The 23,856-nt window shown below is 58.0% G+C and overlaps 3 protein-coding genes across 8 annotated transcripts; 2 read left to right on the forward strand and 1 right to left on the reverse strand.

Annotated features, from left to right (window-relative positions):
* Nucleotides 1-198: 198 nt before the first annotated feature.
* Nucleotides 199-7,301, forward strand: PLIN1 (perilipin 1). Of its 4 annotated transcripts, none has more exons than XM_030016000.2 (9): nucleotides 200-429; nucleotides 1,158-1,248; nucleotides 2,654-2,852; nucleotides 2,993-3,075; nucleotides 3,444-3,696; nucleotides 3,887-4,086; nucleotides 4,634-4,786; nucleotides 5,468-5,701; nucleotides 6,216-7,301. In XM_030016000.2, exons 2-9 carry the CDS (start codon nucleotides 1,204-1,206, stop codon nucleotides 6,585-6,587), a joined length of 1,539 nt encoding a protein of 512 aa, XP_029871860.1. In that variant the 5' UTR covers nucleotides 200-429; nucleotides 1,158-1,203; the 3' UTR covers nucleotides 6,588-7,301. The 4 variants fall into 4 exon arrangements, with proteins under 4 accessions (XP_029871861.1, XP_029871860.1, XP_029871859.1 ...); XM_030015999.2 differs by having other exon boundaries at nucleotides 1,190-1,248; XM_030016001.2 differs by having other exon boundaries at nucleotides 199-1,248; nucleotides 4,634-4,783.
* Nucleotides 7,302-7,505: 204 nt separating this feature from the next.
* LOC115342124 (ras-related and estrogen-regulated growth inhibitor-like protein) lies at nucleotides 7,506-11,451 on the reverse strand. Of its 2 annotated transcripts, XM_030016003.2 has the most exons (4): nucleotides 10,475-11,451; nucleotides 9,987-10,040; nucleotides 9,454-9,530; nucleotides 7,506-8,944 (listed from the first exon to the last, which is right to left on the reverse strand). In XM_030016003.2, the coding sequence occupies exons 1-4, from the start codon at nucleotides 10,611-10,613 to the stop codon at nucleotides 8,519-8,521; spliced, it is 696 nt and encodes a 231-aa protein (XP_029871863.1). In that variant the 5' UTR covers nucleotides 10,614-11,451; the 3' UTR covers nucleotides 7,506-8,518. The 2 variants fall into 2 exon arrangements, with proteins under 2 accessions (XP_029871863.1, XP_029871864.1); XM_030016004.2 differs by lacking the exon at nucleotides 9,987-10,040.
* An 87-nt stretch (nucleotides 11,452-11,538) lies between these two features.
* On the forward strand, nucleotides 11,539-22,330 carry KIF7 (kinesin family member 7). 2 transcript variants are annotated; one of them, XM_030014955.2, is made up of 18 exons: nucleotides 11,539-11,863; nucleotides 13,112-13,312; nucleotides 13,571-13,982; nucleotides 14,733-15,264; nucleotides 15,580-15,717; nucleotides 15,863-16,090; nucleotides 16,514-16,713; nucleotides 16,988-17,094; nucleotides 17,396-17,551; nucleotides 17,891-18,093; nucleotides 18,210-18,407; nucleotides 18,664-18,789; nucleotides 19,295-19,471; nucleotides 19,777-19,992; nucleotides 20,214-20,420; nucleotides 20,803-21,001; nucleotides 21,095-21,244; nucleotides 21,461-22,330. In XM_030014955.2, exons 1-18 carry the CDS (start codon nucleotides 11,560-11,562, stop codon nucleotides 21,844-21,846), a joined length of 4,140 nt encoding a protein of 1,379 aa, XP_029870815.1. In that variant the 5' UTR covers nucleotides 11,539-11,559; the 3' UTR covers nucleotides 21,847-22,330. The 2 variants fall into 2 exon arrangements, with proteins under 2 accessions (XP_029870815.1, XP_029870816.1); XM_030014956.2 differs by having other exon boundaries at nucleotides 16,538-16,713.
* The last annotated feature ends 1,526 nt before the right edge of the window (nucleotides 22,331-23,856 follow it).

Genomic DNA, 23,856 nt, shown 5'->3' on the forward strand with positions numbered 1-23,856 from the left:
GGGCTACAGAAATACAGGAAGGTTTTAATCTCTTAGGAAACCCTGCCTGACTCTTCACCTTCTCCCTGGCTGCTCATGATCTGTTGCTTTTGAGGTGGTGAGGTCCAAGGGCAGCTTCTTTTCATCTTCTCTTGGTGGAGAGGCATTAAACTCTGGTGCATCCCAGCTGTGCCACAGCTTCTGGGCTTTGCAGAGAAGACGACAAAGGGGATTTTCTGCCATCATCTGTTCCAAATTACGGTGGCTTCAGGGAGCTCTTTGGCCAGTTTCCACCACAGCCCGCCAGCTCCCAAACCCGTGCAACTGGGAGGTGGGGCCTCGTGGTGGTAGTGGCCGGGGCACGGTGCATCACTCTCAGAGGACCTGGGTGAAGGGACGGTGCAGCCACCACTCTCTGCTCCTGCTCTGCCGGGGACGGGCTGCCCCTTGGTGAGTAGCCGGTCCCCACCGGGCGCTCCAGGGACAGCTTCAGCGGGACCGGGGCGGGTGAGAGCAAGGATCACCCGCTCTCCCTGAATCTCCTGAATTTCATCTGCTGCTAAGAAAAGGGAGTCTGTGCTGGGGCTGGGAGCTGGAGTGGTGCTTTCAGGTGTCACCCAGCCAGGAGCGGTGGAGACGGGTGTTTCACAATGCTTTTGCCCCCCACATCGAGCTGTGGCTGCGCAGGGATGGGCGCTGGCATCGTGAGCTGCAGAGCTGCCTGCAGATGTCTGGGAGGGGGATGCTGACCGCAGCTGGGCAGCTCGCTGCATCCCTACCTGCAGCTCCTCTCTCTGCTCCTGTCCTGCCTTCTTACCCCTTCTCAGCCAGCATCTCTCAGCCTGGCCCTCATGCACATCTATGAGCATCCTGGTTGCTCTGACTTTGCTTTACAGCTCTGCCAGTGCCTTTTATCCTGCTTTGTACTGTAGCTCCTCCAAACTAGATGCCTCTCAACTAATTTTTTGCATCTTTGGGTGTTAAGACACACTAGCGGGGGAGGGCTGTGTGGAGTCATTAGTCTTACAGCTTAACTGGTAAAAAGTCAAGCATTAGGCAATGCCGCATCCATTGTACCCAGGGGAGGTGTGTGTCTCAGCCCAGCTCCCAGCACCACTGTGCTCGGGGGGAGCGCAGGAGTGAGTGGGGGGAGCCTGAGGCCAGCCCTGCCTTTGCAGCGGGGTCTGCGGCTCCCAACTTTGCTTTGCAGGTGGATGTGTCACGATGACAGTGAAGAAGAATCAGACTCTGCAGAATGGAAGTGCCAAGGTGGGTGCGGGAAGAGGGAGAGAGGGGAGGGCAGAGGTGTGCCAAGGGCACCAGGTAGCATGTACTGGCTCTGCTGGATGAGTATGAGTCACATCTCATGTGGTCTCATGTGTCCCCCTCTTATCTTTATATGGATCTTTACTTGCAACAATACAGAGCATCATCAAAGGGAAAGGAGAAAAGCCTTCGCTTGCTTGCAATTAAATAGTTCAGAATCAAGAAAGTTAACCCTGAGCTGATGGGAGCTCTCGGTGATACCTGCCGGCAGTGCCTGTCCTTCACCTGTGTCCCCACTGTGGACCCCAAAGCTCCAGCAATCATGCTGCTGTGGTTGCAGCACTGCTCTGAACAGCTAGAGCCCCCAGCATTGCTGAACTCTGGGATTTGTGGGAGGACTTGCTCTGTGTCAAGCCAAAATTAGCATAACATAGTACCAAAAAATACAGTTTTTCTCAAATATGCAGATTCACAGCGCAGTCGTGGTCACAAGTGGGACATGAAGCCAAACACGGCCTCTCGCCCACTGGTGATCAGGGGAAAGCTCAGCTGCTTCTTCTGCTCTGTCCCGGGCAACCCAGAGAGCTCTTGCCTCATGGCTGCTGTGATGAGCCAACGTTCGCCTCGGTCCTCCCTTGGGGCTGCAATGTCTCTCAGTTGTCTCACCTCGCCAGGTGGGCACCGGGTGAGGGCAGGAGCAGAGGGTTGAAGCTGCAGGTTTATCCTGCTCACCCAGCTTTGAGGGACCTACCTCCAGCTGTGTTCTGGCACTGGCAGCACACACAGGTGTCAGCTGTGCTGGTTTATACTGGCATCCCACGTCTCCCGTGCTAGCAGGGGGTGGGGACGTGGTGCCTTGCTGCCTTGGAGAGCTCTGGTGCCCTCTTCTTAGAGCAATGGCTTCTACCAAAGCCCTGTGCGCCCTCAGGGACAGACCTGTTCCTTTCCCCTCCCCTTCTCCTTTTTGAGGTCCGTATCCCTTACTTGTCACAGTGGTGACAAGGCAGACAGGACAGAGGTGCCACAAAGGCACTGGTCTTTGCTGGCCCAAGGACAGGAGCAAGAGGTGGGTCAGGTGGAAGATGCAGCAGAGCAGGGTGGAAAGCCAGCGGGAGCACTTGGACTGTAGAGCTTGGGAGATGGGGGGAGTGGGGACCGTCACCTCTCCAACACTGCCTGTGGTGTCCCTGCTCCTTCAGCGGCAGCAGCCAGCCTGCTTGTCCACGGCTGTGCCGTATGAAACGTAGCTGGGAGACCCTCAATGGGGCTCGAGAAATGCCCTCCTCCTCCAGCGTGAGCTGAGGTCCTCTGTGGTCACTGCAACACACCAAATGCCACCGGTGTGTGGACGATGGGGCGTTCCTCGGGGAAGGGCTGTTGGCTAACCGATGCCCGGCTGCATACGCAGGAGAACGTGCTGCAGAGGGTCCTGCAGCTGCCGGTGGTGAGCTCGACCTGCGAAAGCCTCCAGCGCACTTACGCCAGCACCAAGGAGGCCCACCCGCTCATGGCCTCGGTGTGCGAGGTCTACGAGCGGGGCGTGCAGGGTGCCAGCGCCTTGGCCATGTGGAGCGTGCAGCCCGTGGTGCGCAGGCTGGAGCCTCAGTGTGAGTCCATCCACCGGGGGGGACACGGGGGGGGAGCCCACCAGAGCCTCTCTTGGTGGGACAGTGCTGGCACTAGCAGGTGCCTAGCACAGCCCGCGAGCTTTTCTTACCAACCCACCCCGTGCTTTTGCCCAAGGCAGTTGCTGTGGCTAACGACCTGGCATGCCGGGGCTTGGACCACCTGGAGGAGAAGATCCCTGCCCTCCAGTACCCTGTCGACAAGGTAAGTCACAGGCAGGACAGTCTGGGACCCCCCAGCCCCTCTGCAGAGCCCACAGCATGTCTCCTCTGGTCTTGTTTCTGGATGGTGATGGGCTGCTGAGGGGGGAAACAAGGCAGCACCTCCAAGCAAGGGCTCCTCCAGGGGCTCCTGCAGCCCAGGCGAGGGTTGGGGCGCTCCCAAATATAGGTCAACAGCATCCTGTGTCTCAACCCTGCCAGCTACCTCCAGCCCAGGCTGGAGAGACCTGTTATGCCCCTCTCGGGGCTGCCTACTGGCATGGCCATGGCTGGGGTCCCCGTGGTCCCGCTGGCTGTCCCATGCCACCCCAAGCACACCGGCAGGGCTGTTCTCCATCTCTCCGCCCGCAGCTTGCATCTGAACTGAAGGGCACCATCTCCTCCCCCCTCCAAAGTGCCAAAAGCACCATTGGCAACTCCGTGGATAAGATCATAGAGCTGGCAGCAGAGGGCTACGAGGCCACCAAGAGCACGGTGGAAACGACGGCAAGGTACACGAGGAGGAACTCGGTGAGCCAGATGGCAGCCGCGGGGGTCGACACAGCCCTGGGAGGGCTGGAGAAGCTGATGGAGTACCTGCTGCCGGAGGAGGACGAAGAAGCAGGTAGTCCCGATGCCCAAATCCCCTCTGAGGCTGTCTGACGTGGGCTGCCTGTACGTGGGGTGGCACCTCACTCGTGGGATGCACGTGGCAGGAGGAAGCCCCTAGATTTTGGTGTAGGGCTGCCTAGGAGGGTTGTCCCACCAGACATAAACCCCCCGCTGCTCTTCTGCCTGTGCTCTCCTGCCTTCAGATCAGAAGCCCAAAGAGACACGTGAGTCAGCAGCAAAGGTCTCCCAGCAGCAGTCCAGCACTCCCAGTGCTCCCAGTACCCTGGGCCGGATCGGCGCCTTGGTTGGTACCGTCTCCCACCGCGCTTACCAGCAAACCACCCAAAGCCTCCAGCGTGCCAAAGCCAAAGGGCAGGAGCTAGCCACCTGGATCCCCATCCTGGTGAGTGCCAAAATCCACCTGCCAGGTTCCTGCTCCCCCATACCATCTTTTGGGCTGATGCTGCTTTCAGATGAGACATTTCAGGCTCCTAGGAGCACGTCCAAGAGCAGAGTTGTGGGTGCTGCTGTTTCCCCCGCTCAGCAGGATGAGCCGGGGCCAGTGGTTCCCATGGCATGTTCACACACAACCTTGTACCGTATTAGTGGGACAAGTTATTTTTAGCTGGCTCCCAATATATATTGTTAATTTATGGTCTTGCCATAACATCCTTCCTAAAGCAAAAAGCCCCTGCAGAGGCCCAGAGACGATGGGGAGAAGGAGGCAACTCTCCTCTCCCACCCAGCACTGCGGTGGGAATCCCTTCCCTGACCAGTGCCAAAATCCCAGAGCTCCCGGTGGCCCTCAGGATTTCTTCCCACGTGCATAAATGAAACCCTCTGCTCCCTACACACCCCAGGGCCCCCCGTGAAATCCTCAGGCTAAGCAGGACAGGGTGGATGGGACCTGCCAGCTCCCTGCGAGTGGTGGCTTTTTGCTCCTTTTCCAGGGCAACCTGGCCAAGCCGAGCGTACCCGAAGCGCCACGGGCCCACGGTGATGGGCAGAGCACCGCGGCCGGCTGGTTGAGCCGGCGGCAGAGCAAGGTGCCAGAGCAGAAACAGGAGAAGGCGGGGAAGAAAGACGACAACCACACCAAGGAAGTATGGAGAAAAGGGGGGCAGCAAGCCGGGGGCGCTCCAAAGCATCCTCCTGCCCATGGACCATGCCAGCACGGGGGATGTTCCCTCAACACCCTTGGGAACGATGCCCCCGTCTCTGCTGAACCCTGAACTGCAGCTTGGAGGAGGCGAGGGGGGGTTGGCAAGGGGGCAGCCCCAGCAGCCCCCTTCCCTGACTCCCCAAAGCTGGGGGCTGGGGGCAGCCTCTGTGCCTAGCAGGGTCACCCTGGCTTGTACATTCAAGACCTCTTTGCTGCTACGGGGTGTCAGCACCAAGCTCCCTAGCAAGCCCCTGAACAGCCCCGAAAAATCCCCCGCCATGGTCCCAGCAGCGAGGGGTGGTGTGAGTTGGCGGGGCTGGGAATGGCTCCGCTGGGACGTGGGGACGGGAAGCGGCAGGTCGGGGTCACTGCCCTTCACCTCTGCCTGCAGCGGAAGCGCAGCCCGGGGCAGAGGGTCCCCAGGGGCCTGGGAGTGGGGGGAGCCGGGGGGGGGACAGGGAGCGACCCTGCTGCAAAGGGCTGCGGTGGCTTTTGCAAAGCAGCGAGCCGAAGCACTCGGGCTTTAAGCTGCGGAGGGGACGGGGAGCCCAGGGCCACCCCTGTCCTGCCTGGTGGGTCTGGTGGGGCCGGGGCCAGCAGCTGAGCTGGTTTCTCTCGGCAGGCAGGGGACGACCCTGGGCTGGTTGGCAGCATGGCTCACAACCTGCAAACTGCCTGCGCCTCCGGCATCTCCAGCGTGAAGAAGGTCCCGGCCGTGGCCTGGGACGCGGCGGAGGGGTTGATCCTCTTCACCCCCCGCAGGCTATCCAAGGCCATGGAGACGGTGGATGCTCTCGGGGGGACCCTCGTCAGTGCCCCCAAGCATCTGCTGGGCACCCTGTACAGCTACGTGCCGGTGAGTTTGTCCCCATCCGGGTCCCGTTTATCTCCAGCAAACCCCATTTTGCCCAACCTCCTCCCATGAGCCCCCCATAGCTCCGGGCAGTGCCAGGAGGTACTAGAGGGGTGAGATGGGTGCTGTCAGGACACCTCAGTCCCATCCTCCTCCTGAGCATCCCCCAAGCCGTGACAGCGAGTCCCCCCCATAGAGCCAGCAGGTCAGCCAGCAATGGCACCTTCACACAGTTCATGCCCAAGCCAGGGTGCGACCACAAGTTCCTGGGAAGGTGAAAGTTCAGGCTGAGACCGTGTCCCCTCTCCTTTCCCCCACTCTGCTGCTCCCCTGGGACCATCTCTCCACCGCAAGCTGCCCAGGGGCTACAGCCACCCGCTCCCCTCTGCTGGGGACCTCTCTGGGGGCAAATTGGCTTGTCCTGAGGTTCCCCCAGTTTTGGGGGGGCTGTGTAGCACAGGGAGAGCAGGGCTGGCAGGTGGGTACAGCCTGGCCGGGTGCTCACCCCATCTCTCAGCTCCGCAGGCAGTCAGTGAAGGAAGAGGAGGCAGCTGCGGGCAGCAAGCCCAGCCCGGAGAAGGAGCAGAAGGAGGAGGATCCCAAGCCCGCCGCCCCCTCCGCTGAGGAGAAATCCCAGCTGAGGGGCGACTGGCGGCTGTACCGCGGCCATCACCCCCTCTCCTTCCTGGGGCTCGAGGACCCCCTCTTCCTGCGGCACAACCTCTACCGCAGCCCTGCCTTCGAGCCTGAGTGCCCCCTCCCACGGAAATCCGCCTTCGCCCCCTACAACAGGCGGGTGAGCGAGGGCTCCTACCGCTTCAGCCCTGAGGCCATGTACAGCCGGGCTTACTACACCAACCTCTACAGTCCTGCCTTCAAGAAGGACTGAGCTGGTGGGCAGGATGAGTGCATCCCAGCCCCCCTCTAATCCCCCCACAGCACGCTTTGCCCAGGCCCCCGTCAGCCGCCTGCACGCACCCCTGTACTAGGACAGGAGCTCAAAGTGGTAGACGTGCCATGAGATGTCTTCTTCTGGAGTGCATCGGGGCCAGGATGGGGGAATAAAGGCATCCAAAAGCCCTGCTGGTGGAAGGAGAAGGGAGGGGGAGGTGGGACCAGAGGGGACCAGAGAGGTAAAGGAGACGCGGAAACAACAGTGAGACCAGAAAAGAGAAAAAGGGACCAGCCAGGCCTGGCACTGGGCTACCCTGGTCCCTGTTGAGCAGATAGCGTGGATTTAGATGGGCTACACATTGAGAACAGTGCAGAGACAGAGCAGGTTGGACAGCAAAGCCATCAAACATCACCGTAGCAAGCCCGGTTCCCCATCCTTCCTACGCTCCATCCCCCCTTACAGGGCCCATCCCTGGCCACAGATTGCTCCTCCATGGAGGAGCTGAAAGTCCCCACCGACCAGCAGGACTCATGAGTGGAAAGCCCTGGGCACCCACCCCAGCTGATGGTGGGATGGATGGTGGGGTCAGGAAGAAGACTGGTGAGAACAGGTGGAGCTCCTGGAGCCTCTCTCCCGCAGGACCGCCTGGCTTCCCGCAACACCTTGTTGTATCCGCTGCAGTAATAAACCTTCCCGACCTGCCGCTCACCACGTCTGCTCGGCTGCTTTACAGGAGCGAGCCACCAAAACGAGGGAGCAGAGTGGGGAAAGACACCCAACCCAGGGCCGAGGGAGCGGGAAACTCATCCTCGGGTCGCTGCCGCAGGGACGGTGGGTGCTCATGCCCAGCACAGTACGTGTCTCTTCCCATGCCCCGAGTACAAATTCACAGCCCCGAGGAGCAGGGGGCTTCCTGCCAAAGATGATTTATTGCATTTCCAGAACACAGCAGAGAAAGCTGTGTTTGTACCACACACACAAACCCTCTTCCAACACACCACTTTCCCAGATGCACGAGGGGAAGGGTTTGGGGAAAGGCAGGGAAAAACGTCCCAGCAGCAGAAGGGTTCGGCGATGAGCCCAGCAACCCCTTTCCCCACCTCCTTTCCTCCCCGGGGACAGGCAGCCTTACAGAAGGAACAGCTTGGGAAGGCGCACGGTGCGATCCCCATCCTGGGAACGAGCCACACGTCTGGTTTTTCCCAGGCACAGCCAGTACAGTGCTCGCACAAGGGAAATGGCTGCGATCGCTGAAAGGCTGTGGGAGAGAGGACATGAGCAGGACAGTTCAAAAGCAAGGCGGGTGGGATGGGAGGCGTCAGCCCTCACCGAGGTCCTCTGGGCTCAGCTGGTGCCACAGGCTCTGGGACACTCTGACACCATGATGCACATGTGGGAACTGCCGGTGGCTCCCTGGCGGAGAAACCCCCACCTTGCCAGCTCATGGGTGCTCCAGTGTTACTGGAGAGCACCCTGATGAGCGTGAAACAGGAATAAGGATCCCAGGGTAGGAGCGGAGGGACAGGGAGCCGGGCAGCCGTGCAGAAGTGGCGTGTCCTCCCTGCTCACTGAGAGCCCTGGCAGCTCCTGCCAAAGGAGCTGGGCGTTACGCTGCCTGGAGCTGTGGCAAAATCACCTGGTGGTTTCCAGTGTTGGAGGATGGAAGGAGAAAGCAGGAGGCACGTAAAAAGCTGGTACAGCGAAGAGTAGAGCCTCTGCCCCATCATGGGGCCAAAGAGGAAGGCACTACAGTCCTCGGCTGCACTGGCTGTATATGGCAGGACACCCAGACCCCGACATTAGGAGGACAACAAGGAACCCACCCACCATAGTTATGGAAACACACATGCCATCTCCATGGGCACCCAGGGAGGAGGCTTGGTCCAGCCGGGCAGCACAGAGAGAAGCAACACCCATGCCGTAGCTCAGAGAGAGTCTGTTCGCTTACGGGCAAACACGGCCGACATGGTCTTGACGATGCCACGGATCCCCGTACCCTTTTTCAGTGCCAGTTTGGTGTCAGGGATGCGCTCGGCCAGTCCATGGAAGACCATGAGGGCCCCGTGATAAGCCTCGGCTGCAGAGACCTCGTAGAAACCACAGTCTAAAGAGAGGGCCAGGAGCCGACCCTCCTCGCTGGACACCACCCGTTGGTGGTGCAGGTCCCGTTTGTTGCCCACAATGACGATGGGCACCTTCTCCTGGCTCTGCCCCTCCTTGGCTGCCTTGATGAACTGGATCTTGAGGGGCAGGATGTTGAAGCTGGCACGGTCGCATATGCTGTAGACCAGGACAAAGCTGTCTGCCCACTGGATTCGCTTCTCCTCTGAGGAGCCCTCCTCTGCCTGCTCCTGGGGAAAGAGAAAAGGAGGGGGGTTTTTTGGGATGGCAAAAGTGAGCAGCAAAAGGGCACAGAGAGAAAGAAAGGTACTGAAGAAGGCAGAGCAGCTCCTGGCAGACCTCACCAAGGGGACACAATCTGGGCTTCAGCATCACTGTCCTCTTTATCACCCAGCTGCCAAGCACTGCAGGCTGTAGGTGATAACAGCGTGGGGACCTCAGAGCGGCACTTCCACTTCGTTAGCACAGTCCTGTGCACAGTCTGGCCTGGTAATATTAGTGCTTCAGCTCTAATGTCCTCAGCCAGAGGACCATGGGCTACGGTGACTATTGCTACCCTGCCAGCAATACTGCTGCCCTGTGCTCTGCAGGCAAGAAGGGTTTGGTCGCCTACAAACCATCCGATGCGAGAGCTTTGCTCAGCTGGAGCTCCCAGCCTGTGGCTCCCCAGAGGTAACTTTTAGTAGAATTTTTTTTGTCCCTGGGGTGAAAACGGGTGACAGGAGTGGAGCCCTCTCACCTGGGAACTGGGGACGTCCCAGATGTGGAAGAGAATCTCTCGGCCATCCACGGTCAGGTTGTGGCTATAGATGAAATCTGCCAAAAAAAAAAATCATCATCTTCATGGACCCAAAAGATAGCTCCCTCGACCCAGGTCTTCTCCTCCTGGGGACAAGCCTGTCACGTCCACCCTGGGAGACCGTGCTCCACAAGGCAAGGTCCGGGGGCTCTTTTTGTACAGCAACAACCACATGGAGTGTGGTGGCCTTCACAGCTGTGACTGTCCCAGCCTGCCTCCACCCCAGCATTCAGTATGGGCACACCGGTGCCACCAGCTGCCACCCAGGACCTTTTGCACCCCAGAGAAGCAGTTCTGGCGCAAAGAGATGGGTCACTGAACAAATACAACTATCAAGCCCCCCAGGAGCAGGCAAAGGCGCTGGAGAAAGGCAGAAGAGGATGGGAAGCAATGAAATCCTGCAGGCAGAAGCAGGCTCGCCTCCTGACCCCAGTCCCTAACGGGAACTGGCCTGGCCCTGGCCTGGCACTCACCCATGTCTCCATACTCCCCAATAAAGCGCCGGGTCAGGAAACGCACAGTAAGAGCTGCAGAGGGAAGGATAAGAATCATCATCATAACCCCAAACCTGAAGGATTTTCCTTTTTAAATCCAGAGCAGTCAGGCACCATCCCCCTGTAAACTCCCACTAGCAGGAACAACCTCTGGTTCTCTCCCAGCCACCAGCAGGTCTGTGAGCAGAGCAGACGCACAGCATGAACTGGAGCATCAGCAAACTGCAGCTCAGCAGAAAATACCTTCCCCCGTTGCTTGCCCGCTGCCTACAGGGTTGTGCTTGGCTTCCCCACCTCGAATCACGGCCGCACCCGAAAGCTCAGCCCCATCTCACCGGCTTCTCTGTGGGGCTGCTCTCCGCAGCTTGTTCTCCAAATGCTGCTGCAGTTTTCAGCCTTTTTTGTGGGAGAGAAATGGGTCTCCCTGCCTGGGAACCCCCTGCTCCCAGCTCACGGTCAGTTCTTACCTGATTTCCCCACGTTGTCCGCTCCCATAACGAGGACATTTGCTTCCATCTTCAGGGCAGTGGGGCCAGGCATCTCCATGAGGGCAGGGTGGTCAGGGGTGAAGCTGGCGCTCCGGCGCAGCGGGAGCCGGAGCCCCATGCTGAGCACGGCCGTGCCTCGCCGGCGGTCCCAGCGGCGTGTGCGACTCCTCTCCGCGCAGCCGAGGAGCCAGCGCTTCCCACGGCACCCAGGGGACCCACGAGGGCCATACCCCTCCCCACAGCCGCAGGGGCGGTGCAGAGGGAGCTGCAGGCGGCCAGATGAAAAACTCTGTTATCGCTCAGATTGTCCCGAATGTCTGTCAGTGCCCGGAGCCGGCCTTGCCAGCTCCCAGCACAGCAGGCGGCCGGGAAGCACCGGCTGTTTGCACCAGCTGCTCCACAAACTGCATCCCAGGAGGCTGCCCACGCCTGTACCTCAAGCACGTCGTCCCTTGGCAGGGCCACGTAGCCCCTCGTCCCTTCCCCACGGTGATCGTGGGAATGCCTGTGAGGAACGGTGGAGTGTCTCGTGAGTGACGGAGCATTGTCTCCCAAGTGATGGAGCATCTCGTGAGTGGTGGAGCGTTGTCTCACGAGTGATGGAGTGTTGTTTCACAAGTGGCGGAGTGTCTCACAAGTGGTGCGGCGTTGTTTCACGAGTGGTGGAGCATCTCACAAGTGATGGAGCAGTCTGACAAGTGAGGGAGCATCTCACGAGTGATAAGCGTTGTCTCACGAGTGAGGGAGCATCTCACGAGTGGTGGAGCATCACGAGAGACGGAGCCTCTTGTGAGCGATGGAGCACCTCACAGGTGGTGCAGCGTTGTTTCACAAGCGGTGGAGCGTCTCACAAGTGACGGAGCGTCGTCTGACGAGTGAGGGAGCACCTCACGAGCGAAGGAGCGTCTCGGGACCCCGCGCCCGAGCCCGAGCCCGAGCCCGGGGGCGGCGGGGCCGCGCTGGCCGCTCCCCCTCCGCGGCGCCGGGCGGAGCCGGCTGACGCCATCGCGGCGCGCCGGGCCGGGCCGGGCCGGGCTCTTCGCGCTGCCCGGGGCGGCCCCGCCATGGCGGCGGAGGGGGCGGCGGTGCGGGTGGCGGTGCGGGTGCGGCCGCTGCTGCCCCGGGAGGCGCTGCGGGGGCACCGGCCCTGCCTGCGGGGCGACGCCGCCACCGGCGAGGTGGCGCTGGGCCGCCGCCGCCGCTTCCGCTTCGCCGCCGTGCTGCCCGAGGCGGCGGGGCAGGCGGCCGTCTACCGGACCTGCGTCCAGCCGCTGCTGCGGGCCTTCTTCCGCGGCTTCAACGCCACCGTCTTCGCCTACGGGCAGACCGGCTCCGGCAAGACCTACACCATCGGGGAGGCCAGCGTCGGTGAGTCGCGGCGTGGCCGGCGGCCGCGCGGCCCCGCCGGCGTCTCCGCCCTCCTCCGCTCTCCCCGGCAGCGCCGCGTCGCCGCCTCCCTCCGTCCCAAGCCGAGCCACCGGCCCGGCCGCCCCCCCGCAGCCGCCGGCCTCGCCGGTGCTGCCGCCCCCCCCCATCCCGTCGGCTTCGCCCTCTCCCCCCGGACCCGCCGACGTCGCCATCCCAGCCGATCCTTCCAGCCCGCCCTCCCGCTCGACGCTGCCGGCCCCCCCCGGCCCAAGCCCACCAACCCGTCCCCGAACCGCCCACCCCAACAGCCTTTCCCCCCCACCACCCACGCTGCTGTAGCCACCCCCCCGCCGTGGGCAACACCTTCTTTGAGATCGCAGCGTGGAGGTTTTCTGCTAGAGCGCTGCGGGACAAGCGAGAGGACTGCGTCTGGCCCGGAGGTGGTGGTGCTGATCTTCCGAGGGCACCGCTGCCTTCAGCTGGCTTGAATCTGTCAGCCTTGTCCTGAAATAAGCCCTAAGGAGAGGGAGGTTTGCGGGGGTTAATCCTGGTAGTCTGTTTATGTGATGGAGACGGGGAAAGAGGAAGCTTTTCCTTCCTATAAGTGCTGGTTTAACGGTGTTATGATATCTTACAGAGGACATACTGTAAATGTTTCAGTCAGCTTTAGTTAATTGCATAGTCTGTAAACACTACATTGCTTCCGTATTTTCAATCTACCTCTATTTTCAGTCTCCCGTTTCAGGCTATCGTTGCACCAAATTTGGGGATTGCTGTTTTACACGGCTGTTGGAGACAAAAGCAAAATCATTTAAAATTCAGACAGCAGGGTGCTGTGACCAGATACAAGCAGGCTGCAAGCACAAAAAAACCTTCTTGGAGCTGGGAAAAGTTGTGGAGTTGTGCTGGCTTCAAAGGACAGCATGCTGTAGCTGCAGGCATGGTGTTTGCTACCTCCTGAAACGCTAACGTGCCTTTTCCTTCTTGAGGAAGGACTGGAAACGAACAGCGTGGCTGGATTCCAGCACAGCCGTAGGATAGGATTTGCCCCAAGGTCCTGTGGCTTAGAAAGACTCACAGGGATGTTTAATGTGGGCTGCGAGGGCTGAGCTGGGGGAGGGTTGTGAGGCTGCTGCTTTTCAGCTGACGTGTGCTGCAGGCAGGCTCCTGCCCGCGGCTCTGTCCCTGGCGAGCACGGGCTCCCCGGGCATTCGCTGCTCCCCGTGACCGTGTGCATCTCTCTGCCAGCTTCCATCAATGAAGATGAGCAGGGCATCATCCCGCGAGCCATGGCTGAGACCTTCAGGCTCATCGATGAGAATGACCTGATCGACTACACGGTCCGAGTGTCCTACCTGGAGGTGTACAAGGAGGAGTTTCGGGACTTGCTGCAGGTGGATACAGCCAGCAAAGACATCCAGATCCGGGAGGATGACAAGGGAAACATTGGTATGTGTGGCTGCGCGTGGGCTCCCTTTTCTCCCCGTGCCCGAGGCCAGGGTTGGGTTATCTATCCCTGAAGGCAGAGCCAGGTCTTCTCCCTCCATCCCTCTCCTGCAGCAGATTGCTGTGCTTAGTCCTGTTCAGTGTAGAAAGCCGGTCTGTGCATGGTACGGTACGGGCAGGGCGATGGCACCAGGGTGTGCAGAGGAGCAGCATCCTCGGGCAGCCCACCCCTCCCAGCCACAGCTCCGTTTGCCGTTGCAGTGCTCTGCGGTGTGAAGGAGTCAGAAGTGGAAGGGCTGGATGAGGTGCTGAGCCTGCTGGAGATGGGGAACACAGCCAAGCACACGGGAGCTACCCACGTCAACAGGCAGTCGAGCCGCTCGCACACCATCTTCACGGTGACCATGGAACAGCGGCGCGGGGCTGGCCGCCTCCCCCTGCACCAGCACCCCCCCTCCGTCCCTGCCTCGGGCCAGGTCCTGGTTTCCAAGTTTCACTTTGTGGACCTGGCGGGCTCAGAGCGAATTGTGAAGACGGGAAACACGGGGGAGAGGCTGAAGGAGAGTATCCAGATCAACAGTGGTCTCCTGGCCTTGGGCAACGTCATCAGTGCCTTGGGAGACCCTCGGAGGAAGAGCAGCCACATCCCCTACAGGGACTCCAAAATTACCAGGTACAGCTGCGGCCAGGACCCCCACGTCTCACGGGCTCATGGCCCAGCAGGAGGGATGTGATGCTTTTCCCTGCCTTTCCCATGCCCAGCCTGCCAGGTTTGGTGGCATAGTCCCCAGGCTAGCCAAGAGGAGCTTGCAGGGCCAGTTGTCCCTTCTGCTCTCACACCAGGGCTCTCAGACCGACTGCTTGATGGTACAGGGCCAGCTGACCTGCTGTGCCTCACAGCAGTTTACAGGTGTACCCTCTATGGTTTTCATGTAGGGAAGCTTCAGGAGCAATGAGGCCAGGATAGAAATGATGGACTAGCTCATTGCAGTGCTGCAGAAGACGAGGCTTGCATAAGTCATGCTGCTGAAGCTGAGATGGGGTGTCACCATGGGTTATCCTGCCCTTCCTGCCTGGCAATGAATAAAAAATGCTTCCAGTAGGCTTGTTTGATGGTCTGCAGTTAGTTTTTAGTTCGAGCGGGTGGTCTTTGCAATCTCCAACAGGTTCCCGTGCAGCACGTGCCTATCGGTGATCACCGAGTCAGGGAGCTCCCAGCCTCAGGAATTACTCAGGTGGAACCTTGCCACAGTGCAAACTGTTATTCCTCTCCTTAATGATTCTGCTCACTTCACTAGTGCCGAACCGGCCACAGAGCAAGGATATCGTTTTCCTTGGGCTTAACCTCTGAAAAGGGTTGGAAACCTTCTGGTTCCTCCATTATTTGTATTTCAGCTATTTTAATCACTGTGCTCTTCCCTAGGATCCTGAAAGACTCTCTGGGGGGGAACGCCCAGACTGTGATGATAGCCTGTGTCAGCCCATCCTCCTCCGACTTTGATGAGAGCCTCAACACGCTGAACTACGCCAGCCGGGCTCAAAACATCCAGAACAAGGCTGTGGTGAACTGCCGCAAGGAGACGGAGCATGTCGAAGAGCTTCACCTGCAGATAAAGAACCTGCAGAAGGCGCTGGAACAGCGGCACCGCTCCGAGACTCGTATCATCAACCGCTCGGCCACCGCCAAACGATGCGTGCCAGACCCCACGGCTCGGCTGCTGGCGGAGTGCGCACATTACCGGACCTGTACTGATGCCGCGTACCGGCTGCTGATGGAGCTGCAGGAGGACAGTAACCTGACGGTGGAGCAGATCCTGCGGGTTAAGGAGTGGTTGTGCGCGGTGGAGAGCGAGAGGAGTGAGCTGACGTCGGCCGGCCTGGATAGCGGCATCGAGAGCACCTCTGCGGAAGACCAGAGCCCCGAGGCACAAGGCTCAAAGCTGGCAAAAGCCCAGGTAATGGTTGGGGTGTTGCAGCTCTGAGGTTGGGTTCATCCAATGGCCGCTGAAGGCAGCAGCCTCAGCATGGCATGGGGGAAGGGTCAGGAGAGGGAGAGGAGAAGCGGCAACCTGGCCAAGAGACCGTAGGGAGGCAGAAAGATGTGGTCCTCCCAGCACGCAGGGAGAAGTTGGATTCATCTGCAGCTGAGAGATTTATTTCGCAGGAAAAATCAGGGTCTGCAAAGCTGCTGTGCCTGTGCAGAGTCCAGCATGGGAAGGGAAGGACAAAGGTGGATGCTGATGCTGCCTGTCTTATATTTTGGGGGGCAGGTGAACACCGAGAAGAGGTGTGAGTCCATCAAAGATGAGCAGGTGGCCAAACTGCAGAGGCAAGTGGAGCGCCTGGAGGAGGAGAACCGTGATTTCCTGGCTGCCCTGGAGGATGCCATGGAGCAGTATAAGCTGCAGGTATTTCTGGGCCGTGCTTTCTTTACAGGCACCGGCCCCACTCCTCCCCTTCCTCCGCAGGAGAGCACAGCCCAGTTTTTGGGTTCCTCTGCAGCAGGTCTGGGATCCACGTGTACGTAACCACTTTTTTCTCGTTGCTTCCTAGAGCGACAAACTGCAAGAGCAGCAGGATAAGATCTCAGAGCTGCACGTGCGCTTGGAGATGGCAATGCCAAACCTGTGTGTGCCAGGACTGCTGGAAAACCTTCACCTGGTGACTGCCAGCCAGAGACCTCACACGGCCCCACTGGATGCTGCCCCGTCCCATGGCCTCAGCGAGGTTTCCTCGGGGCTCCTTCCCACCGAGCAGAGTGGAAGAGCCCTTTGCAGGAAGGTGAGGGCATAAGTCTGTGCCGTTGAGGAGCTGCTGCCTTTTCACTTGGGTGCCCTCCACTGTAGGAACTGCTTTTTTCCTTCTGTTGAACGCGAACCTTGTGAGAGAAATAGTCCAGAGGGCTGCAGTCAGTGTTCACATCCAAAGAGTTTCACAACTCCAGCAAAAACAGCCCAGCTTTAAAACTGAGGCTTTTACTTTGATGTTACAGGCAGGTTCCAGATTTGCTCAGCGTCTGAGCAGCAGAAGGCAGGAGGGCAGGCAGCTGGGTCTAGCAACACACCAGTTCTCCTGAAAATAGGCTCAACTCCATTTCGTTGCTTTTCTTTGTGTGTAGCAGTGATGCCCATCTGAGAGCTGCTTTTTCTAACACCGGCTCTCACGCAGCATGTTTCCTCTCTTTCCAATTCTCTGCCCCAGAAGCTCGACAGCAACCCCTCCTTCCAGGAGGAGGACCTGGCAGGCTGGCACCTGAACCACGCACAGTGCCCAACCGGCAACCCAGAGGTCAAAGATGTGGTGCTGAGGAGGGAGCTCAGCCAGGACTTGGAGAAGCCATCAGAGCTGTCTTCGGGAGAGGAGGAGGAGCAGTGGGAACAGAAACGGTCCCTGTCCCAGCGCCGGTGAGTTGAAGCTGTCTCAGCACTGTGCAGTGCCCTGGCAGTTGCGTGACCTGGCAGTCCCACATCTCACGTAGGATGTAGAAGCAAATGCTGCCGCTGAGGTCAGTGATTCTGCTGAGACAGCTGCCTGCTCATTGGGGAGCTAATTACCATCTTTCCTGACCGCAGCTACTGTTTCTAACTCCTTCTGAGGCCTGTGGATAAGTGAGGGTCCTTACTGGGAAGAGCTCTAGCAGTGCCCAGACCCAACTGATTAATTTGCTGCTCCTTCTAGAAACGGGATCCAAAGCTGGAGCAAGAAAGAGATTTGCAAGTTGAGCGAGGAGCTGAGCGGAGGCAATGCCCACTCGATTCAGGAGGAGCAGCTGGAGCTATCAAAAGGCAAGTGGCAACCGTAGGTTGTTGGACAGTCCTCCTCAGGCTGGCAGTGCTTCATTGGGTGCTCTTGATGTCCCACCTGGATGAGCCCAGAGGACAAAAATGGAGCAGATGAGTCTAGCTGCTTTTGTTAAGGAGAAACTTGAACTGCTGGGATCTGGCAAGAGCTGGGTGTTTTGGTGGAAGCTGCGGGTGACTCTGGGCAATGCTGTGCCAGATCTTGGCTATAGATCTGAGATCGGATTGTCCTGTCACCTGGCTGCTAAGATGGGACACCTTCCTTACCTGGGAATCCGTGTTGCAGAGGTCTGTCGGAGGCGGGAGCCGCTGCTCAGTCCGTGGGAGCGCCTGCCAGGGAAGGACTCCGAGTGGAGGCTGGCACAAGCACAGCAGAAGATCCGAGAGCTGGCGATCAACATCCGCATGAAGGAGGAGCTGATCACGGAGCTCGTTAAGACAGGTGCAGAGCTGCTGGTGGGAATATGCACCCATTCCCCATGAGATCTCCTCCCAGTCGTGATGCTTGGTCTCTACTCCGATCCTCACCTTCCCTCCCTGCGTTGCTTATGCTCGGTCCCTTCTCCTGCAGGCAGCAGAGCCCTGTTTCTCCATCCCTCCGGCTGACTGAGACCCTTCCCATTGGTTTCTCCCTTCCCTGGAGTAGCTGAGGGAAAGGGAGCATTCATTCTCTGTAGCCAAAAATACTTGGGGAGAGAGAGGAAAGGTCCGTCCCTCGGCAGGATCCTGGCTGCAAGGGAAGGGGGCCTGGAGGTCATGGCAGAGGGGGGTTGTGTTGCAGGCAAGGATGCCCAGGCGCTGAACAGGCAGTACTGCCAGAAGATCAGCGAGCTGGAGCAGGAGGCAGAGCAGGTACGGGCAGAGCTCACTGACAGCCAGAAGCAGCTCCAGGAGCTGGAGGGCAAAGAGCTGTGGGACCCCGGGGAGAAGTGCAAGCTGCAGGAGTACCGCACACGCGTGGCGGCCGCGCAGAACAAGGCACGGGTGAGTGGGAAGGGCTCTGCCCACCCGGGGAGGTGGGCAGGGGCAGAGTTGGGGGCATCTCTGCAAAGCACGCAGGGGAGGTGCCGAGCCCAAGGGCAGCTTTCGCCTTCCGGCAGGTTCTGTGCAAGAAGAAGCAGGCGACGGAGAGGCTGGTGTCGCTTTCGGCCCAGAGCGAGAAGCGAGTGCAGGAGCTGGAGAGGAACATTCAGCTGATGCGGCGGCAGCAGGGCCAGCTGCAGCGCCGGCTGCGGGAGGAGAGCGAGCAGAAACGGCGGCTGGAGACGGAGGTGAATAAGCGGCAGCACCAAGTCAAGGTAGGAATGGGCAGGAGCAGCTGTGCTGCTGCGGTATTTGCGAGGATGACGATGGGTTGGCTCTGTAAGCTGCTCCGCAGGCCAGGGTAGCTCCGGCCGGGTCTGTGGTTGTCTTGGAGAGCATGGAGATGGCGAGAGGATTTTTTTTAAGAGTATTCAAGGAGCTAGCGGAGAACATAACCTGTCCCTCAGCCCCTGGCCGTAGGGCAAACAGCTTCCACCCCCTCAACGCTCATGGCTGCTCTTTCCCATGCAGGAACTGGAACTGAAGCACGAGCAGCACCAGAAAATCCTGCGCATCAAAACAGAGGAAATTGCAGCTTTCCAGAGGAAGCGGCGGAGTGGCAGCAACGGCTCCGTGATCAGCCTGGAGCAGCAGCAGGTACCGGCAGAGCAAGCCTGCCTCCTGTTTCCTGTTTGAAGGGGACTGCTTGGCAGACCGCAGGCTGATGGGAGATCTGGAAGCAGGGACCTCAGCTTGAGACGGGGGACATAGCCCATCCTGCCTTTGAGGAGGACAGTCCATAATGTCACTTGCATCTAGTAGCAGAGGACTTAAATCTTGTCTTACCCCCAGGACCAGGATCTCTTCTAAATACTAGCATTGGTAAAGAAGCTGTGAAATCTTGTCTGTTAGCGGAAGGGTGGTGGGAGATGTGGCCCCCAGGGACTCCTTGGCAGCTGGGGATTTAGCTTAGCTCTGCCTCTTGGAGGAGCTGGAAGGATAAAACCAGTGAAGTCTGGGCTATAGGGGTTAGCAGAGATGGGATCAAGACTCTCGCTCTAATCTCAGCCCCACTGCTCTTTAGTCTAGCAGTCGTGGGCATTGCTGCTGCTGTCTGCACGCACGCATGCACACACGTGCCCTTTGCCTCTCCTTCCGTCAGAAAATCGAGGAACAGAAGAAGTGGCTGGACATGGAGATGGATAAAGTTCTTGAGCAGCGCCGGGCCCTGGATGAGCTGGAAGATGAGCTGAGGAAGCGGGAAGCTATCGTGGCCAAAAAGGAAGCCCTGCTGCAGGAGAAGAACGGCCTGGAGAGCAAACGACTGCGCTCCAGCCAGGTAGGACAAGAGTGTGACACCTCAACCCCTTGCTTGATTTCCAGCAGAGGTGGGAGGCTGGAAGACCTGGGTGCCATCCTGGGTCTGGCAGAGGGCTGCAGGCCAGGATGAGGTGGTGTTGGGAAGCGGGTAGGAAATCTGCCTCTACAGAAGAGCCTGCTTGTGCTGTGCCTCTGAGCTAGTTGGCTTGATAGGCCTTGGCTTATGTGTGCGTGTGGGGTCACTTGACCTATGGAGGGAGTAGAAAGGGGCTGAGGGCCTGACTTGCCTTTAGAGCGGATCCCCTTGAGCATCTTCTGCTGCAGGCCCTAACAGATGACATAGTGCGCGTGTCCAGCCGCCTGGAACACTTGGAAAAGGAGCTGACTGAGAAGAATGGCCAGCTGCGTCATGGCAGTGCCCACGACCAGCAGCAGATCCGCCAGGAGATCAACAACCTGCGCCAGGAGAAGGACCAGCTGCTCAAACAGAGGTTGGAGCTTGACAACAAGCTGCGTCAGGGCACCCTGCTGTCCCCAGAGGTACTTCTTCTTGGGCTGGGTGGCTCTGCTTGCAAGAGCATGAGGTAGTAAGAGAGAAGTAAAGACCTGAGCATGGGCTTGTTAGCAGACACTCCCCCATGTCCCCAAACTGTGCACATCCCAACTTCTTGCCAGCGCTATTGAGATGAGAAGGGAAGTTAGGGCAGGGTGAGACAGAGCAAACCCTTTGTCCCTTAGTAACTGCAGCTCTGCCCTGGCAGGAAGAACGGATCTTGTTCCAGCTGGATGAGGCAATCGAGGCTCTGGATGCAGCTATCGAGTACAAGAATGAGTCCATCACGTGCAGGCAACGAGTCCTGCGGGCCTCGGCCAGCCTGCTGTCCCAGTGTGAGATGAACCTCATGGCCAAGCTCAGCTACCTCTCCTCCTCTGAGACCCGAGCTCTGCTCTGCAAGTACTTTGACAAGGTGGGAGACAACTGCCCTCTGTGCTGGTGGGAGCTGTAGTACCCAGCCAAACTCTTTGTTTTCCTCAGTTTCAAGCTTTCTGCCTGCTTCCTACTGTACTTTTGCCCTGTAAGGTCAGGCCACAAAGCCACAGCACCATGATCCCCACCTGTCCCACCTGGGGGAGAGGCTGAACTAGTCATAGGAGGCTTGGATCCCTGTGGTGGCTCTGCCACATCAGTGCAGCCACATGTTGCTGTTCCCTGTGTGAGGCAGCTGTGACGTCCCAGGACTATTAACCTTCATACACTGTACCAAAAAACTTCCTCAGGCTTAGCGGTGCAGGAAAGCTTCCGAGCTCTGAAGGGAGCTGAGATGTTTCTTGCTCTTGGGCCCTGGCCAGGTGGTGACACTGCGAGAGGATCAGCACAGGCAGCACATTGCCTTCTCGGAGCTGGAGATGCAGCTGGAGGAGCAGCAGCAGCTGGTGTACTGGCTGGAGGCTGCTGTGGAGCGCCAGCGCCTGGAGATGGACCGCCAGCTCACCCTGCAGCAGAAGGAGCACGAGCAAAACATGCAGTTACTGCTCCAGCAGAGCCGCGGTAACCCCCCCAGCTCCTGAAACAGGCAGCAGTGGCATGGCTTTTGTCTTTCGTAGGGCTCGCAGCTTGAAATGGCCTTGTTTTTCCTTGTAGAGCACATGGATGAGGGGCTGGCCAGCAGCAAGCTGCAGTATGAGGCAAGGATTCAGGTGCTGGAAAAGGAGCTGAGCCGTTATATGTGGACAAACCAGGAGCTGAACCAGAGGCTGAGTAACATGAACCTCCATCCTGGACAGACCAAAGGTGAGGGGAAACCCAGGCGGGGGCTTTGCTGTTCCTACCAAGTTAAAAGGGAGGGAGTTTAAATTCCTTTCCCTGGGAGCGAGAGCTTGGAGCAGAGTCAGGAGCAGTGCGGGCGTAGCTGGTTGTTGGCCTTGAGCAAGTGCTCTACAGGCACTGGTTTTGATGAGGACATAGAGATCCTGACACTCATCTCACTGTACCCCCAATCTTTCCCAGGAGGGATGGAGAGAAGCATTCACGGGGCTGGGGACAGAGTTCCCCCTGTGCTCGGGACTTGCGAGGAATCCAGCCTTGGGGAACAGCCCGTGCCTCTGGCTGTTGCTGAAGAAAGCCATCGGGTCAGGGATGACAGCAGGGACCTGGTGCATGCCCCTCTGCCATCGACATGGAGGCGTTCCTCCCTGCCCAATGACAGCCCTGGGGACCTTCGGCAGAGGGATGCCGAGCACTTGCTGCGAGCAGGGCAGCCCCATGAGGTGCACCCGCTGTGGAGCCTCGTTCCTGCCTCCAAGCCCCGCCGGGAGCTGCGCAGAGCCAGCCTCAACATGACCCCAGTGCCTTACCACCCAGCAATAATAGATGTGAGGAAGAACCCACTCTAGACGTAGGCCTAACGCTTACCTGGCACAGGGCAGGGAGGAGCAGATGTTGCTGGCGTGAACTTAAGAGCCTTCCTGCCCCTCAAGCCAGCCTGGCTACAAACCTGTTACATTTCAGAGGCCTGAGGAAGAAAAAGACCTGACTTCTCATCATAAGGGAAGAAACACGTAATGTATAGGACCACCAGCCTGCATTCTCCATGTTGCTGTCAGTCCAGACAGCACTGACTGCACACCTTCCCTCCTGCACCCTCTGCAGCTTAAACACTGGGAAGTGGGAGATACCTTCCATCCTGGCCTCTAACACTAAAAACTTGTTTACAGTTCGGAAACCTCTGCTGTGGGGCTTGCTCAGCCCTAGCAGCCTCAGAGGGAAATGCTCTGCAGTCCTGCAGAACTTGTACATAGATTTTTGTAGTAACTTTGGTTTTTTACATTTCTACTGTAACTTTTCTAATAAAGCAGAGTGAGTTTTATGAAGCAGTCACTTGTGAGGGTCCAGTGGTCACTTATTCCAGTTATGTAGGAAAGGAGTTTTATTTAACCATCAGCTGCTGTCACAGTGTTGTCTTAATGTTTAAATATCTGCTTTCTAAGTGCTCACAGCCAGAGCTGGTAAGCTTCCTGCATGGAGTTGCTGCAGGAAAAGCATCTCCAGCCAGCACAATTGTCTGAAGCATCCAGGGTGCCTCTAAGCTGCTTTAAGCAGTGTTTCCATATTCTTGGGAAAACTTCCAGTCTGGATGCGAGGAAGATTAAATACAATCCTGCAACTTAACACTGACACCATCTACCTCAGGAAGGGGGACATAAGTTTTAACTCTGGCAGAGCAAGAAAGCCCAGATACTTCCTTTAAGAAGGGCAAGAGGGGAAAACAGCAGCTTGGTGACTCAACCCCAGAAAGCAAGCCACTGCTTCAGTCTGAAATCATGAGGAACACAGCTACCACAACTACCACTGGAGGAGTAACACACACCAAGTTAAAAGCCAGCATCTGAAGTAGAAACCACCTTCTGAACTTCGTCCTACATACCTGATCTTGCCTGTAGGGGTATGGCTTTCAGGGGGGACATTACTGAGGGCTCTGGGTATGGCAGAGGTCCACAAGATTTAAGTTCAGAGACTTTATTTTCTGCTGTTCAAAATAAAGATCTTCAGTAGGCAAAAGAAGAATCCATCCTACTTGGAAGCTTCAAGTAGTAGTCTTGGAGCTCTACGATTGTTTATCAACCCACATCCTTGAAGCAGATGCACCCTTCCCACAAGCAAAAGAACCGCTCATAAGTACAGCATTCCTCCTCTTTTAGCAGAAGGAAAGTCAGCTTTCCTGCAACAAACAAGTGTTTCTGGGAAACGAATGCCATTCAATACAATCTAGCCCCTCAAAGCCTTAAAGCTATGTAACAAACTTCTGCATCGCCATGCCTGGTTTTGGGATGACCTCACACTATCTTCATAGCTCTCTGCTTCCTGTGCATTCACTAGACACAGTAGGGTGACTTCCCCAATACCCTGCCATGCACAAACAGATAGCTATCCTAAGGGAAAAAAAACCTCAGCCCTTCCAAGATAATGCACAATTTTAGCCCCTTGTAGGCTACATCTCAGGCACTGAATCACAGCTCCAGCTGTCTTCATGGGGTTAGAATGCAGGCACATATGTCACAGGCACCTAAGTCACTATTTAATCAGTGACTCAGTTTGGTACAGTAATGTTTGAACTGTCATCTCCAGTTAGTCCATCCAAGTTTTATCACTCAAGGAAGCTTCCCCAGCCAGTCCTCTCTGGCTCACTGCAAGTTTGCAGGGAAGGACAACAAAGTTACTCCATCAGCACCTGCTTACCCAGCAGTGGCTAGGAGCAGATACACCAAACCATTAGTGATCTACAAAGAGGGAGAATCAAACTTCTCTCCCTCCCTGTTCCCAGCGAAGTTATCCTTCCCTTCCTCTGTACTCTTCTGGCATTTGTCAAGTATTGCTGAGCAATTTACTCAATCTATCAGAGTTAA

This window comes from Aquila chrysaetos, chromosome 5 (assembly GCF_900496995.4).
Source record: "Aquila chrysaetos chrysaetos chromosome 5, bAquChr1.4, whole genome shotgun sequence".
Classification (NCBI taxonomy): domain Eukaryota; kingdom Metazoa; phylum Chordata; class Aves; order Accipitriformes; family Accipitridae; genus Aquila; species Aquila chrysaetos.